Genomic DNA, 16,043 nt, shown 5'->3' on the forward strand with positions numbered 1-16,043 from the left:
CCGTAGGATCAAAGAGAATGAATGGCCAAGATGCAATTTCTCTTATGAATAGTGCTGTTCTAACAGCCCAAGTGTATGTAGATGCAACAACAAGTCATATGTTTTATGGCTATAAAAAAATGATTAGTTAATTAATTAATTAACCATGATTAGATGACAGTCTATCAGGATCCATGAACCTCAATATTAATATTCAGCTTTCTTTTTCGTTGACTTTGTTAAATTTTAGTTTGATAATTTCAATGCTCTTAAGAATTTAAAAACGGTTAAAGCTAACTAGCAAACAGCTTCCTGGTTCTCATGAAAATTTTTCTTGTTTCATCTCTATGCCTTCACTACCTTCTGAAGTTTGAAATCCTTTTTGTGGTAGCTAGCAAGCAAAGCATGTAACTTGATAGGAGTGCATGTTCTCCAGCTGCTATGAGAAATAAAAAATCTTCTTTCTCTTACTTCAACCATGGTTGGACTTATGATGTGTTTGTAAGCTTCCATGGGAAAGACACTCGTTTCGGTTTCACAGGCTACCTCTGTAACGCCTTGTACCAGAAGGGAATCAACGCTTTCAAAGATGACATCAAACTCAAGAAAGGAGAAGGGATTTCACCAACTCTTCTCAAAGCAATTGATGAGTCCAGGATTTCCATCATTGTTTTCTCCGAAAACTACGCGTCTTCAACTTGGTGCCTCGATGAACTTGTTAAGATTATTGAGTGTATGAAAGAGAAGGGACAGTTGGTCCAGCCGGTTTTCTACTATGTTGACCCTTCAGATATACGGCATCAGAGGGGAAGTTTTGGAACATGGATGACTAAGCATGAAGAAAATCCCAACATTAGCAAAGAAAGAGTGAGGAAATGGAGAACTGCGCTCTCAGATGCAGCAAATCTGTCAGGATGGCATTTCAAAGATGGGTATAGCATTTATTTCCTTACAAAAGTTTTTCAAGTTTAGTCATTTATCACATTGCATGATAATATTATATTGTTCTGGGTAAATAATATTGCAATTTTTCACTAAATATTTGGCCTGATTTTGTTAAATCACTGTGTAGTTTAAAAGCTGACACTTTTCGCTTAGTTTTCTCTGATATCTTTAGGTTTAGGCTCGCATAGATGCATATCTATTTTATTTTAGTCAAAACAATGAAAACATAGATGCATATCTATTATGCTAATTGGAAATTGATAATTTGAGAAATATCATAAGTGATTCTTACATTGATTAGGCAATAATATCAACCCTACAAATCACTTGGGTAATATACGGGATTAGCTAATCTAAATTCAAGAGTGCACTTTATATAGAGAATAAAGTCTCTTGTTGATCATAAAATTTAGAGAAATGCTGAAGTTTACGAAACAAATCACAAGAATTTTAAAATGATTGTGTATTTTCATGTTTTTAAGAATAAAGACACTAACGGATTACAATATATATAACAATTTGTGATTTTCGTTTCGTTACGCAATTCTCTAAAATTTAATGATTAAAATGTTCATAACTTTATTAACTTTATGATTCATGATAGATGAGCATCTATTGTTTTGTATCATAAACTTAGTCGCTATAGGATATGTTGGTTTAGTGGTAGATAAATTAAATTCTTGTCAGAATGAGAACATATGTTGGAACCACAGAAGTCATTTGTTAGGAGAGAATGTTAAATTTCCTAAACGAGTTTACACACATGCATGTACTGTTATGGATTACTCAGCCAGTCGGATTGCACAAGAGTTTCCTAAAGCAAACTCAGTCCAATTCAAATAGGGAACACATACGCTAATCTGAGTCAGTCACCCGTAAAATGAAACGTCCAAATTCATCTCCTACAAGTTCATCAATGCTTATTAAAATGATTGTTGAATTTCGCTTTCCAAATTATTTTCTAATTCTCTATCTTTAATCAACATTTAAATGGATACAAAATAACCCTCCTACATTGTATAGGCATGTCCAGTGATAATTCTTTCAAAACAACATTCTATTTTCTTGTCCGACTCTGTGCTTAGGGTTTTGTCATAAACAACATCCATAAAATAAAATAAATAAACTTAGCAGTTAATTTTTCAAAGTGCATATCTTCATTAGAGTCAAATTTATAATGTGATAAGAGATCTAGAGAAATGTCGGAGGAAAAAGTTTTAAGTCATAGGGTACCAAGGATGACACTAGATATATGTGGGTATAATATTGTGGGTAAAATATTGTAGTACTTGTACTCACCCCCATAAAAAACAGAGTATCGATCCTCTCCATCAATGCTCTCTCCATCCACTCTCCATCCTCACTCAATGAATTACTCCCTCCGGTCCTATTTATAAGCAACAAAAAAAAAATTCACATAGTTTAAGAAATGTAGTTAAACTAGATAAAATGCATTAAATTTGTCTTAAATCAAAATAAACTTCCAAAATTACCCTTTGTTATTAGTGTTGGAAAATGGGAAAGTGAGAGAATAATTAATGAGACACATTTTACAAGTTAGAATTAATAAGGGCATCATTGGAAAAAATTAATTAATATAACTCAAACTTTCATTTGGTTCTTATAAAAAGGACCAAGGTTTTTCTTCTCTTTCATACTTATAAATAGGACCGGAGGGAGTATTATAATGTGCTGGGCCCTACACTTTGATACAATCTAAAAGAAGATGATTGGTTGAATGCAAGTGTTTTGTGATGGAGAGGTTTACATGCATGTACTAATCCAAGTGTTTTGTGATGGAGAGGAAGGAGAGGATCCAGATCCTAAAAAACATGCATGTACTAATCTATACTCATGTGGTTACCAACTTCAGTGCTTCTACTCCTCTTAAATGCTCGATAGTAGTTATGGTCATAGTGGTATGCTCAAATATCTTATGATGAGATATGTATGCCTTTAAATAGGCTATTATGTCAAATTATACTAAGCCAAACTAAACCCAAAAAATCCTATAATAGGTAACACGTTCCACTTAGGCTAGGTTTCAAATCTTTTTAACAAACCATACCTATTTATAAAAAGTCGAACCCAACTCAGCTTATTTCCACCCGTAATGCTCGATACCTATATAACTTGAACTTGGATTCATTAATGTTTTGTTTGATCCATAGATTTTATTTAGTTCGAGTCAGGTAGAACTATCATAGATGACAAAACTATCTCTATCAAGATTTAACACAACTGCATTCTCAAGAAGCCAAAACCTCTACTTAAACTATAACAACTTCGTGTCAATTGATTTGATTGTTCAACAAATTAGAAAAACATGAGTGTTATTATAATAAAGATGAAGTATTGATTGAAAGTAACTCAATTGAAAAAATATTCAAAGATAATTCTTAATTATAAAAAAAATACTAGACAAGTTAAAAAACATAAGTTTTGCGATGGAGAAAAAAACATAAAAAATCTATGATGAATACCCTTGTATTATTAAATATATAATTTATATATGAACTTAAATTATGATTAATAGGATAGGATATGGGTCCAATAGTGATATAAATAAGAATATTATTAAGATGAATGGACCGTCTATAACAATAAAATATACCAACAAAGTGTGATATAGATAATTGTAATCTCCATACTTTGAAAGAGATTAGTTTCTGCATATAGGTTAGAGGATAGCTTACTATGCACCTAAAAAGTTGTAAGAAATTATTTACTTATAGTAATCTACAAGTTAATGAACTATGCTATACAGTAAGAACAATAAGTTTTCGAAACACAAGACTCCTCCATGTGGCAGAGTCTTCGAATTTTAAGAATTATGTGAATTTAAAAGTTACTGAATTTTAAAACTGTGTTACGAAGAACACTCTCCAGTTTTCTATATGTTGCCTTGTCCCTTATCATGAAAAAATGACATCTCACTAATAAAACTAACAACTAAAAGAGAAATTACTGTAACTTTAAAAGAAAAAGGAGTTTCTTCCATGCTAATGAATTTCAGTCAGTATCAATGTCATTTTTATTTGGTTTGTAAATTTTCAATCAAGTTTTCTTATTCTAATGTTGATTATAAACCTTAAAGATGGCACGGAGAATCCCTTAAAAAAAAGTTCATTCATTTTACTGATAGATAATATTTTTCAATAGGATGGCGAGAGAAGGGGTAAATTACAATCTATATGACTAAGTGTTAGAACAGCAACACGAATATAGATCAAGAGTAGAGAGAAACACACAAAACCTTTGTTCACGTAGTGCGGCCAAATTGCCTACCTCTGCGACAATAGAGCAGCTATAATTCCGTTTATTGATTCTCTTCTGAATACAATAATTAGGGTTACAGTGTTACAAGCTTATATAGGGATACTAACGATCCAGTTTACAATAATACCCCTAAACCGCATGGGTCTGCTAAGCCCATTGCCCCAATGTCACTGCTTATGAGCCATACTCAACACTAAGCACTATGTTTTCCTATTGATTTCGCAGGAATAACTATGAGTTTGAATGTATTCAAAGGATTACTGAAGTTATATCGATCGAATTAAATCATACCTCATTACACGTAGCTGATCATCAAGTTGGATTGAATTATCGAATGTCAGAAGTTAAAACACTTATAGGAATCGAGTCTAATAATGATGTTCGCATGGTTGGAATTCATGGCATTGGTGGAGTTGGCAAAACAACAATTGCTAGAGCTATGTATAACTCAATTGCTAGCAAGTTTGATTGTTCAAGTTTCCTTGCTGATGTAAGAGAAAATTCAATAAAACATGGTCTAGTAAAACTGCAAGAGACCCTTCTGCTTCACTTGCTTGGAGAAAATATCAACTTGGGTGATGATGTGAGCAGAGGAATTCCTATAATCGAAAGAAGGCTTCGCAACAAGAAGGTTCTTTTGATTCTCGATGATGTGGATGATCTAGAACAGTTGCGATCATTGGCGGGAAGACACGATTGGTTTGGTTTTGGAAGTAGGATTATCATAACAACAAGAGATAAGCATTTGCTAGATGCACATGGGGTTAAAAAAGCATATAAAGTGAAGGAGCTGAATGATCTTGAAGCTATTGAACTATTCAGCTTCAATGCTTTTAAAAGAAAGGACCCTGATGCAAGTTATGTGGAGATAACAAACAGACTAGTGCAATATGCCAAAGGCCTTCCATTGGCTTTGAAAGTCATAGGTTCTGATTTGTTTGGCAAGACAATAGAAGAATGGGAAAGTGCATTGAAGAAATATGAAACAATGCCAAGCAAAAAGATTATAGATGTTCTCAAAGTGAGCTTTGATAATTTAGAAGATAATGAAAAAGAGATTTTCCTTGATATTGCATGTTTCTTCAAAGGGTATTTCAAGGGGGATGTAGAAAAGACACTAGATGCTTCTCGCTTTTTTTCAAAGTATGGCATTGGAGTGCTTATTGACAAGTCTCTAGTGACAGTTGGTGAAGCCAATACACTTAAGATGCATGATCTTATTCAAGACCTGGGTAAAGACATTGCTAGACAGGATTCACCATTTGACCCTGGCAAACGCAGAAGATTGTGGCATCATGAGGATGTTCTTGAAGTCTTGACAAAAAACACGGTTAGTGTGAAGCTTTTTGGCTTTGTCTTTACTCTGGACTAAGAAAAATCTGTTTTACAAATTAAAATGGCTTCTTTGTAATTTGATTTGATTCGAACGTATAAATACCATATTGTAAATATAATAGATGTTATATTTTATAACAAGTAAAACCATGGTTCATGTGTAGTCCAATTTTTGACATGGTCTACAAGAGAATTGTCCTTTCTTTCTAGAGCATTTTTCTCAAACTTATTGGGACAACATTTGTGAAATTAATTTAGCTAATTTAGAAATTTTCACATTGTCACTTACATGGTTGCTTCTTGGTGTTTGAATTCATGAAGGGAACCGAAAGAATTGAAGGCATAATGTTGGACATGCACAACCTAAAACAAGAAGTGCAGCTAAAAGCCAACACCTTTGATAATATGATCAGACTTAGAATCCTCATAGTTCGAAATGGACAAATTTCTGGATCCCCCCAAAATCTCCCAAATAATTTGAGATTGCTTGAGTGGAATGAATATCCTTTATCATCTTTGCCAGTTGATTTTCATCCAAAGACACTTGTTGTACTCAATTTGCCCAAGAGTCAACTAATAATGGATAAGCCATTCAAGGTATGTTCATGATTCTTGTTCCATCCTTATGTAATTTGCATCTATAAAACTCTAAGCACTAACAATTCTTCTTATCATGCAGAACTTTGAGAAATTGACTTTTATGAACTTCAGTGATTGTGATTCCCTAGCAAAACTACCTGATGTCTCAGCAACCCCAAATCTAACAAGAATTCTTGCTAACAATTGTTCAAACTTGGTTGACATTCATGATTCTGTTGGACATCTTGACAAACTAGTCACATTGAGCACTCAAGGATGCCCTAAACTAAAGAGTTTTCCACGCAGCTTGAGATCAAAATTTCTTGAATACCTTAATCTTAGCAAGTGTTCCAACATTCAGAGTTTCCCAGATGTAATGGAAAAAGTAGAAAGTATGAAAAATATTGATATAGGAGGGACTGCCATAAAAGAGTTTCCAAGTTCAATGGAAAACTTCAATGGTCTTGAAGAACTAGTGTTGACATCTTGCCTAAGTTTGGAGGATCTACCTAGTAACACAGATATGTTTCAAAATATTGAAGAGCTTAATGTCAAAGGATGTCCACAAATTCCTAAAATTTTATGGAAGTCATTAGAAGACAAGAGGCATCCAAAGCTAAGTAGACTAACCCTCACAAGTTGTGATATATCAGATAAAGATCTTGAGTTAATCCTTACTTGCTTTCTACAATTAAAGTGGTTGATTCTATCAGATAACAACTTCTTAACCATCCCTGATTGCATTGAAGACCTTTCTCACCTCTTGCTTCTTCATGTGGATAACTGCAAGCAGCTTAGAGATATTTCAGTACTTCCACTATACTTGCAATACATAGATGCAAGGAACTGCACATCATTGACTCCCCAATCATCAGATGTAATATTGAGCCAGGTTAATTACTCTTCCTCCTTTTTTTTCTTCTACATTGACATCTTGCTTTAATTACCTGCCAAAAGTGACCGTTTTCATGTACTAAACAGGCATTTGAGGAGATTCCATACATAGACATTGTGGTGCCAAGGAAAAATATTCCAAGTTGGTTTGATCATTGTAGCAAAGGAGGGTCTGTGGCCTTTTGGGTTCGAAGAAAGTTCCCTGCAATTGCTCTATTTTTTCTTTTGAGTGGTGAAGATGAAAGGAAAACTGATTATCCATGTGAATTCTATTTACTCATTAATGGCCTCCAAGTTTACCAAGGAAGAAGAGAGTGGCCAATTGATCATGTATGGCTATTTGATCTGCGAGTCAAACTTACCGCCAGCGAGTGGCAGGGGTTCAATGAACAAATCAAGTCTGGTTGGAATCATGTCGAGATTTCGTGTTCAGTCTTGAACGAGCTGAAAAATGCAACTGTTAAAAGGTGTGGAATTCATCTATACAAAGATAGAATGAACATCCACCATGTTTCCTTCATAAGTCCTGATCTTCATGGCTCAAATATGGCCTTTGATAACATAAATGACAATTTGGATGTCTATGATGAAGTACGAGATGATGTTGTTTTCCCCACAATACTTGCTAAATATTTTAACAAGAGTATACTAGAGGTCATGGGAAATCTTCAATCTAGCAGGAGAAATGATGATTACGGGTATGACTATGATGAGGAGTTGGAGCTAGAGAGTGACAATGACCCTGACAACCAGCACATGGAAGAGGAACAACATTCAGATTCTCTCAATCATCTAATCCTGGAAAACTCTGAACTTATGAACAACAACAAAGGAAAAGGTAAAGTAGTACATAGCAACAACCCTTAGGGAAAATATAGTAGGTAACTTCTGAGTAACGAGATAGCAGTTGAGTTCAACATGAATAAACTTTCATCTCAATTCTTTAAAAAAAATAGTTTACTTTTGTCTTTATGTGTGTACACATTTGTTTGCATGGATGCAAAGATTAAACCATACATACCCTAAGGTAACTTGACAATATAATTCCTGCCTTTCTTATTAATTTTAATATTCTTCTCTTGCAGAAACACTTGAAGAACCTCTTGTTACGACAATCCACGTGAAGGAGCCAACACTTGCACATATAGCAAAGCTAAAAGATAATGGAGATTTTGCACCTGTAAGGCTAAAATTCAGTCTAGTTTGCAAGTTAGCCAAGTGAAAAAGTTAATCTTTGTCCTAATCATTTCATTTCATGCTCTTAGGAGTCAAGTGCCCCTGCATCAGGTAGAAACAAGGGAACAGAACTGGAAGATAAAATCACTTCTGGAGAACATACTAATATTGGCTTCACATGTAGCAACCACATGTCAAGAAATCAAGTTGATTCAAATGTAGAAGAAGCCACATTGCATCTTATTAAAGATCTAGCAGATATCTATGAAACTCATATTTCTGAAGGAAAAGGTGATGGTCAACAACCAATGCCAAATGCAGAAGCCTATTTAAATATTTTTCAGTCTACCATAAATGAAGACAACATGGAAGCATTTTATGCTTCTCTTGAAGCTGAGAATACTTCTCCATCACATGTCCAAGACACGCAACTTAACAATGTATCTTTGAGAACTAGGCCTAGTGAAGAAACCCAGAAAGCATTGCAGACTCTCCGAGACTTTGTCTCGAAAAAATTCTCTCTTTTATTGCACCCGGGACGTTCTGGAAAGATGAAAGATATTCTAAAACATCTCCTCAGTTTGCCACCGGATGAGGGAATTTCCCTCAGAACAAAATCAGTTATACAACAACTTTCTCAAAGTTTTTCTCAGTGGAGTTTGGATTATAACAATGCAAACCTTAAACATGAGACATCAACTGCAGATTTATCAAAAGCTCAGAAACTGAAACATGATCTTGAAGCTAATGCTGAAGAATTCAGGGAAATGGACATGGTGGAGAGATGTTTGTGTGATCAGTTGGCCTCCTTGGAAGAAAAAAAGAGGGAGCTTGAAGAGAAAATCAATGCAGTGAAATCTGAGATGGCAGATTTTGCATCACAGAAAGACATGGTTGCTAAGAGAAAGAGAGAACTGTTTAACAAAGGAATTGTGATGAAAGATGAAAGGGATGATTTGGGGAACCAAGTGCCAGGGTTGAAAGCTGAGCAGGAATGGGCAAAGACTATACAAGCTAATATTGAAGAAGAATGGTCTAAGCTTGGAGAAAAACTCATTGGAAGTGCTGGTTTTGAAGAGTGGATCTAATTAAGTACCTTTGCAATATTCCAGACTCATGTTAACCAAATATGCAATGGTTATCAGAAATTGTGGCAACTATATTTTTCTGATTTCAAATTGACATGAAACTTTCTGACATGATCAAGCTATCTGTACAGGCAAGAGTAGAATTAGAAACAATTTAGTTTGATTTTTATTCAAAAGCTGAACCATAACAAATTTTGGTATAATTTCTTTGATGAATTAACATTTTCATAGAAACTTTTGGATCTAACTCACTTGAAGTTAATAATGCATTTTAAAAGATAAAAAGTGCATGTGTAACGAGCTACGAAGTTATTAAAAATAAGGAAATAACTCTTAGAACATCCGTTTATCGGTTTCTTTCAGACATTCAATAAACATATATAATAGAGATGGTTTTTAACTCCCACTATTTTTTGACATACATGTTAGATGTGGTTTTTAACTCCGCTATTGTCGTGGCCGTTAAGAACCTTCCCTTGCATGTGTGCTTTAAAGTTCTACACTTTATCCGCTAAAGCTTGTACAAAAATGGTCGGTAGACATATCCACAACCACTTTGGACACTTTATTTTGTGGCGGTTAAAAACCACCACAAAACTGAGGTGTCTAAAGTGGTAAACACTAGAGACTGGTCGGTGAATCACCACTAAGCATGTATACTATAAAATTCTACACTTCCATGAAATCATGTATACATTTTCTACAGAAAAGTCAACGTCTTGAAGTATCTTATCAGTGATTATCAATTCATATGAGTGGTGTGCATAGAAAAAGATTTATTGTAAGAGACTAACCTATTTAATGTGATCTCAAAGCCGGAACTAGTTTCACATATTTCTAATGTGATGATACATTTGTTCAACCAAAAAGTCTTTTCACACACAGAACTTCCCCCTTGTTTCCAGGGGGACAGGGGAGAAAAGTGAGAGAACTTTCTGTGAAATTTCTTTCCATTTTTGTTGACTACTTCTTTCTTCTTCAGGTCCCCACTTCATGACCTGCATTTCCAACATGTTAATGGCTGTTTGACATTCAACACCCACCCTTGTTTCACTGGTAATGGCTGGTCCAGCATTATCCCGCCGCAGCACCTACTTCAGATACGACGTGTTCATCAACTTCAGAGGCAAGGACACACGCCACCGATTCACCGGCTACCTCTACCATTTCCTCTGCAAAAAGGGAATCCGCACCTTCATCGACTCAGAGAAGCTTCAATTTGGCGAGAATATCACACCATCACTTCTCATGGCAATCAAAGACTCCAGAATCGCCATCACCGTGTTCTCGGAGAATTACGCTTCGTCGTCGTTTTGCTTGGACGAACTCGTGCATATCCTTGATTGGATTAAGGGTGAAGATCGGTTTGTTTTGCCGGTGTTTTATCATGTGGATCCTTCCGATTTCCGGTGTTATTGCGTATTAAACATGATGGTAATTGGTGTTTATTGCTTTGGGGGTTACCAATGGCTATTTATCATTAGGGTAATGATGGCGAGTTTTTGTCAGTTAGTTACTTGGGAGTTTCAGATTGGGGAATCCTATGGTGATAGGCCTTGGGGTTGGGGTGTCTTTACTTTAGGTGGAAAACCCTCCCCACGGTGTAGATTCACTCGGTGGATCATTTGGGAGGGACACAGCCCTCCAAGCCCTTAAGCGTGTGCGCTTAAAGTCTTGATCCACCCATTGACCAAGTCATAATCGTTCTGGGCCATAATCATTCGAGAGGGACATAACCATTTTTCCTTTCGAACCTCTGGCATCAATAGCATGAGTCCTTAAGCTTTTCTTTCCTCATAATCAATTTTGACACGTAGAAAAGCTTCTCCACATAATCAATTTTGATTCTAGAATTGATCATGAAAGAATTTTTAAACATGCACTAAGCTATGGATATGGCTTAGTCAGGTGACTTGCATTGTTCTTTCCTTTTCCTTTTCCTTTTCCATAGGCTATGTTTGGATTGATTAGAGGGGATGGAATGGAATGCAAGGAAATATTACTATGTTCCATAACTTGGTTTTGTTAAATGAGAGAATGGTGATGACATTCCATTACTTACCATCAATTTTCTTATCTTTAATATGGTTGGAAAAGGATGGAGTAAAAACACTTGTCAATACTAAAACTATAAAATTATTTTTCCAAATCCTTTTTAGCAATATTTTTGCATATGTTCCTCCACAAGTTCCGGTCCATCACTATATATTCAATATTCAATAGTGTATACTCCCCTTGTACTGAACCATGAAGCCTGATCTATATATGGTTATTGTAAGCATGATTTAGGGCAAGAGGCTCAAGATGGCATTATATGTGTGTGTGATTTGCACATCCACAAAAAGAGACTGAATTGTAACTAACTTTCTAAAAAATTTAGAGTTGCAAGTTAGAAACTATTTTTAACTCTTACTTAACCTTTAAGCTTGATAATCAGAAAGGTATACTCAAATAATACAAGTCAATATTCTGAAGTATGTGTGTAGAGAGCAAATCAAAACAACATTTCTAATATATTACTGGTAGAAGGAATTAAATGCAGGTTGTGTATTGGTCATTTAATCATTTTGACAACATTCTTTCAAAATCATTAGTTCAACTAAATTACTACCTTGGTAATTTTCTAAACTCTTGATAAATCAAATGCAACTTTAAAACACTTCTCTTATTTTTAGAACACCAATGCTATATGTTAGGAAGTTGCAAGAAATGCAAAACATACTAACGTGACAAAGCCAATTGTGTTGTTTGACAGAAATTATGGGGGTAGTGGGTGATAATTATCCCTTCTTGCATTTCTGGTCGTAACTTTTAGTATTTTCCTTTTTATAAAGATAGAGGGGTCATGGTTAAGATGATATTCAAGAAATGAAATCAGTTATTTCGAACTTGAATCCAAAGAAGATATCTGATCTTGAAGCTTTATCCAAGGACATTAAGTTCAGAATGATTTGTAACAGAAAATAAATCTTTTAAACTATAAGAAAACGCTAATTTTGTGAAGATATGGTTGAAAAAAATCAGCGAATGATTTGTGGTTAGGGGTGAAATGTCACTCGAACCCTAATCCAGTATTACTAATTGGTGGCCCTGCTTCTGATCAGAAATATAACGAAATCACCTGATTAGTAGCTTCCTCCATAACAGGAAGAGTCAGAGGCATAGCTTGCTGCCCCTGTACCTGATTCTTAATTTTGTGCAATCTGCTAAAAAAATATCGAGGGGACCAAAAGTGCAATTAAATCTATTAAATTATTGGGTCATAAAGTTATCTCTTTATGTGTCCCCCTGATCATCAATATAACTATTGGAAGATTCTGCTAAATTAGTTTTCACATCTTGGATTAATAAACTCTTGAAAAGAGTGTCTGATAACAGGTCTCAGGATGTTTTATTGTCATTTATCTTCAATTTCCAACCCAAGTCAAGTCACACCACATTATTGAATGGCGAGTGATGTGATGTGATAGAAAAAGTGAGCGGAAATGGGATTAAAAACATAGTAAATGTAAATATTGATACTATATATATATAATTTTTTTTTTTTTGAAATGAATATTGATACTATATATAACAACATAAACTTCACATTAACTTTATTGTATGACAGGGAAATTGAAGAGGTGAAGTATGTTCGGCATATCATTGAAGAGGTCCAAGCGAAAATTAATCGTTCTCATTTACGTGTCGAATGTAATGATGTTATTACCCATATGGTAAGCTCTAAATGCATAAATACCTATTTTAAGTGATGCTTGCAGAAAGTAATATTTAGTTTTTTCTAAAAGTAGTTATGAAAAAGCATCTATGGTCCTCCATGAGTATATTTTCTTTTACTTAAAATGATCACATCTATCACATGGAATGCTTAGTTATTTAAGATAGAGAACTTGAGGACTGAAAATTTGTTTGAAGAATATATACTGACAGTACATATGAATGAAGGATCATTGCTTAGTCCAAAATGACAGAAGCATGGATTGGGATCCTATGATCGACGAATGCCAACAAGTGCGATACACAGGGAAACGACGATTTGTCTCACGTAACCCAAGTCATGGATCCAATTGCTTGTGTGGTATAATCTCCTCAGTCTCTTCTTACTGTTCAGATGCTCTGTGAATTTGTCATGTTCTCCCTTCCCCAAGGTATGAGTATGAACCTTCAATACCAATCATATTATTTTTGAGTTTGATTTGCGCGATTTAACTTCTTCTCATAAACACTTCAGGTGTTGTTTCTTTTGTTGTATAATTTACTTTATGGTTACATTCGTGATAGATTTTGAGAGTTCAGCCAGCCCGAGACACACATCTTGCAAAGGTCCTGAGATACACTCATTTTGCTAGCTGGGGCAGAGGAGGAAAAACATAATTACACAACCATGCCAAATAAATAAAGAGCTGATAAACTTTGGGGATTGACCTGTAGATTCTTGGGGTACGACTTCAGCCATCAATTCATTGGTATCAATAAAAGCAAACTTAATTCGATCATTTTAGTTCTATTGAAATTGTTATTACGCTTTTGGAACATATCATTGATGAAATTTTCTAAATCATTGGTGAGGGTATAAACAAAGTCCAGCTGGTTAAGCCATAAACATATGTGATGAGTTAGTTTTATTGCATATCAAGTTGGAGAGCTAGTAAACAACAAAAGCGAGATGTTTAGATGTAGAAGCAAAATGTAAATACGATCAAGTCAAATTGATAAAATTATAAAGGTAATTCAGTTATTTACAACACTATAGTAACAGCCTGCAAAAAGTAAATTCTCTGAAATTGTCTTCAACAATAGATGACAATTTTTTTTTTCTTGTGAAAAAGGGAATAGGGAAAAAAGTGTTGGCAGTGAGTAATAAACCTTTGGCTGGTCACTTAAGAAACTCATCTGTTTGTGGTAGTGTACCCAATGCATTCCAAAAGTAATGACAAAAATAATATCCATGACTCCTTAGCCTCGGTTTCAACTACTACAGAAGCCCGTGGGAAATACTAGTCATTTGGATCTCTTCCAAAAGCTATTAGAAGATGACCTTGATACTTGTTTTTCAAATGACATTTATCTACATCAATAAACCGATTACGTTAACTAAAGTTTTCTTAAAACCACATGTAAAACCTCCCTAAGGTAGGCACCAAAGCTGTTGCAGGACTTTCCATCCCCATTTTACATGTGTTGCCTGGATGTGTATGAGTCAAAATAGCATAAAATATTGCCACAGAAATAGCATAAAATATTTCCATCCTCGTTGTCTCTCTTCTCCTCCTCTGTTGTTTCTTAGCTCTTCTCCTTCATGGTGAGTGTTGAGTGATTTAGGGCAACTTAGAGTTACTAAGTTAAGTCATGCTTAGGTTAAGTGATGACGGGTGATGCAGGGTAATTAACAAGGTTTAGTAAATTAGGTTGAAGTGATATGAAAAAATAATATATGACATGGAATGATGTGGAGTATCATGTATGAGAGAGAAGTAAGCATCCCTGTTGCCATATCAAAACTTAACATGTCTCACTAACGATAGAGACTTTTCATATATTTTAATAATGTTGAAGATTTTTTTCTATAAATATTTTTTTACAGGGATCAATTCAACTTTATTTTATAGGGTTCATTTACTATACACAAGAAAATACTTGTGTAAAGTTACACAAACCTAAATTTACTTGTTATAATAGGTTACTTTGTAGGTAATATTCTTTTTTATTTTTTTAACTAATTATTATTTAATCATTGTTATGGTTTAACCCACCACCATCTTAATTTCCTCCCGTGACAAAAATACCCACCACCATCTGTAAAAAAAAAAAACCACCACCTTCTTGGCGATTGTGGCTGAAGAGAAGAGTGGCGACACCGGCGGTGGGAGGAGAGACTGCGGTGGCGATTGGAGCGAGCTAGGCTTGGATCTGAGAACGAGGCACTCTCTTCCCCTTCCTTTTCCCCAATTTTTGCGACTGTGGAGCACCCAAAATCGACATCCTCTGCAACTCGATCTCCCTGCTTCATCGCCAACGACATAGAAAGTCGCGGCGCGCGTGGCTCCCAGGAACCCAAATCGATTTCGTCACGGACCTTGCTTGGGATTCAGATGGGGTGAATAAAGCACTGGTCAATTGAATTCTCCATGTTTCAGTGGTTTTAGATTTGGGGGTTTAGGGGTTTTCAATCTTTGATTGATTAACTAACCATACATGTTTTCAATCTTGTAGGTTTTCTTTCATCTTTCCATTTCCTGGATGTGAAATTTCTGGAATTAATGCCCAAAGGTCCTAGCTTTCATCATCCCTAACTTGGATTTATGTGTGTTTGTGGTCTGGGATAATGCTACATGTGTTGGTGTGATGGGCTTTTGTGCTTAGATTGGAGATTTGCAATTGGATTTGATGAATTTCTTTATAGTAAGCTACTAGACATGTATCGTGGGATGATGCACACCTGTTGGGTGGAGGATTTTCAGTGGGGTTGTTGTTGGGTTGGGTTCTAAGGGAAGGAGGAAGAAGGAGAAGAGGATGAAAAGGGTGAAGTCAGTGGTGGAAGAACGGTGAAGGGAGGAGAAGAACTGGTAGCGGTGGTGGAGGTGGTGGTGGTGCCGGCGACGGATGGTATGGAGGTTAAGGGCAGGAAGGGGGTGGAGAGGAGAGGAGATAATCATAAATTTTTAAATTAAAAATATAGGTGACCTGAGAACCTACAATAGCAAGTTAAAGTGAGACTTGTGCAACCTTACACAAAGATTTTTTTGTGTATAGTAAATGAACCCTATT

General features: G+C 35.3%; 1 protein-coding gene and 1 long non-coding RNA gene across 2 annotated transcripts; both read left to right on the forward strand.

The window, feature by feature from the left end:
* Window positions 1–292: 292 nt before the first annotated feature.
* Window positions 293–9,451, forward strand: LOC130738573 (disease resistance protein RUN1-like). Its single transcript, XM_057590608.1, has 7 exons — window positions 293–911; window positions 4,429–5,533; window positions 5,860–6,135; window positions 6,218–7,009; window positions 7,099–7,849; window positions 8,097–8,191; window positions 8,277–9,451. Exons 1-7 carry the CDS (start codon window positions 421–423, stop codon window positions 9,273–9,275), a joined length of 4,509 nt encoding a protein of 1,502 aa, XP_057446591.1. The 5' UTR covers window positions 293–420; the 3' UTR covers window positions 9,276–9,451.
* Window positions 9,452–12,835: 3,384 nt separating this feature from the next.
* Window positions 12,836–13,780, forward strand: LOC130738577 (uncharacterized). The gene is made up of 3 exons (XR_009019459.1): window positions 12,836–12,991; window positions 13,221–13,423; window positions 13,557–13,780. It is a non-coding gene; the product is annotated as an uncharacterized LOC130738577 (long non-coding RNA).
* Window positions 13,781–16,043: the final 2,263 nt, after the last annotated feature.

The sequence above is a fragment of the Lotus japonicus genome, chromosome 2 (assembly GCF_012489685.1).
Source record: "Lotus japonicus ecotype B-129 chromosome 2, LjGifu_v1.2".
Lineage (NCBI taxonomy): Eukaryota > Viridiplantae > Streptophyta > Magnoliopsida > Fabales > Fabaceae > Lotus > Lotus japonicus.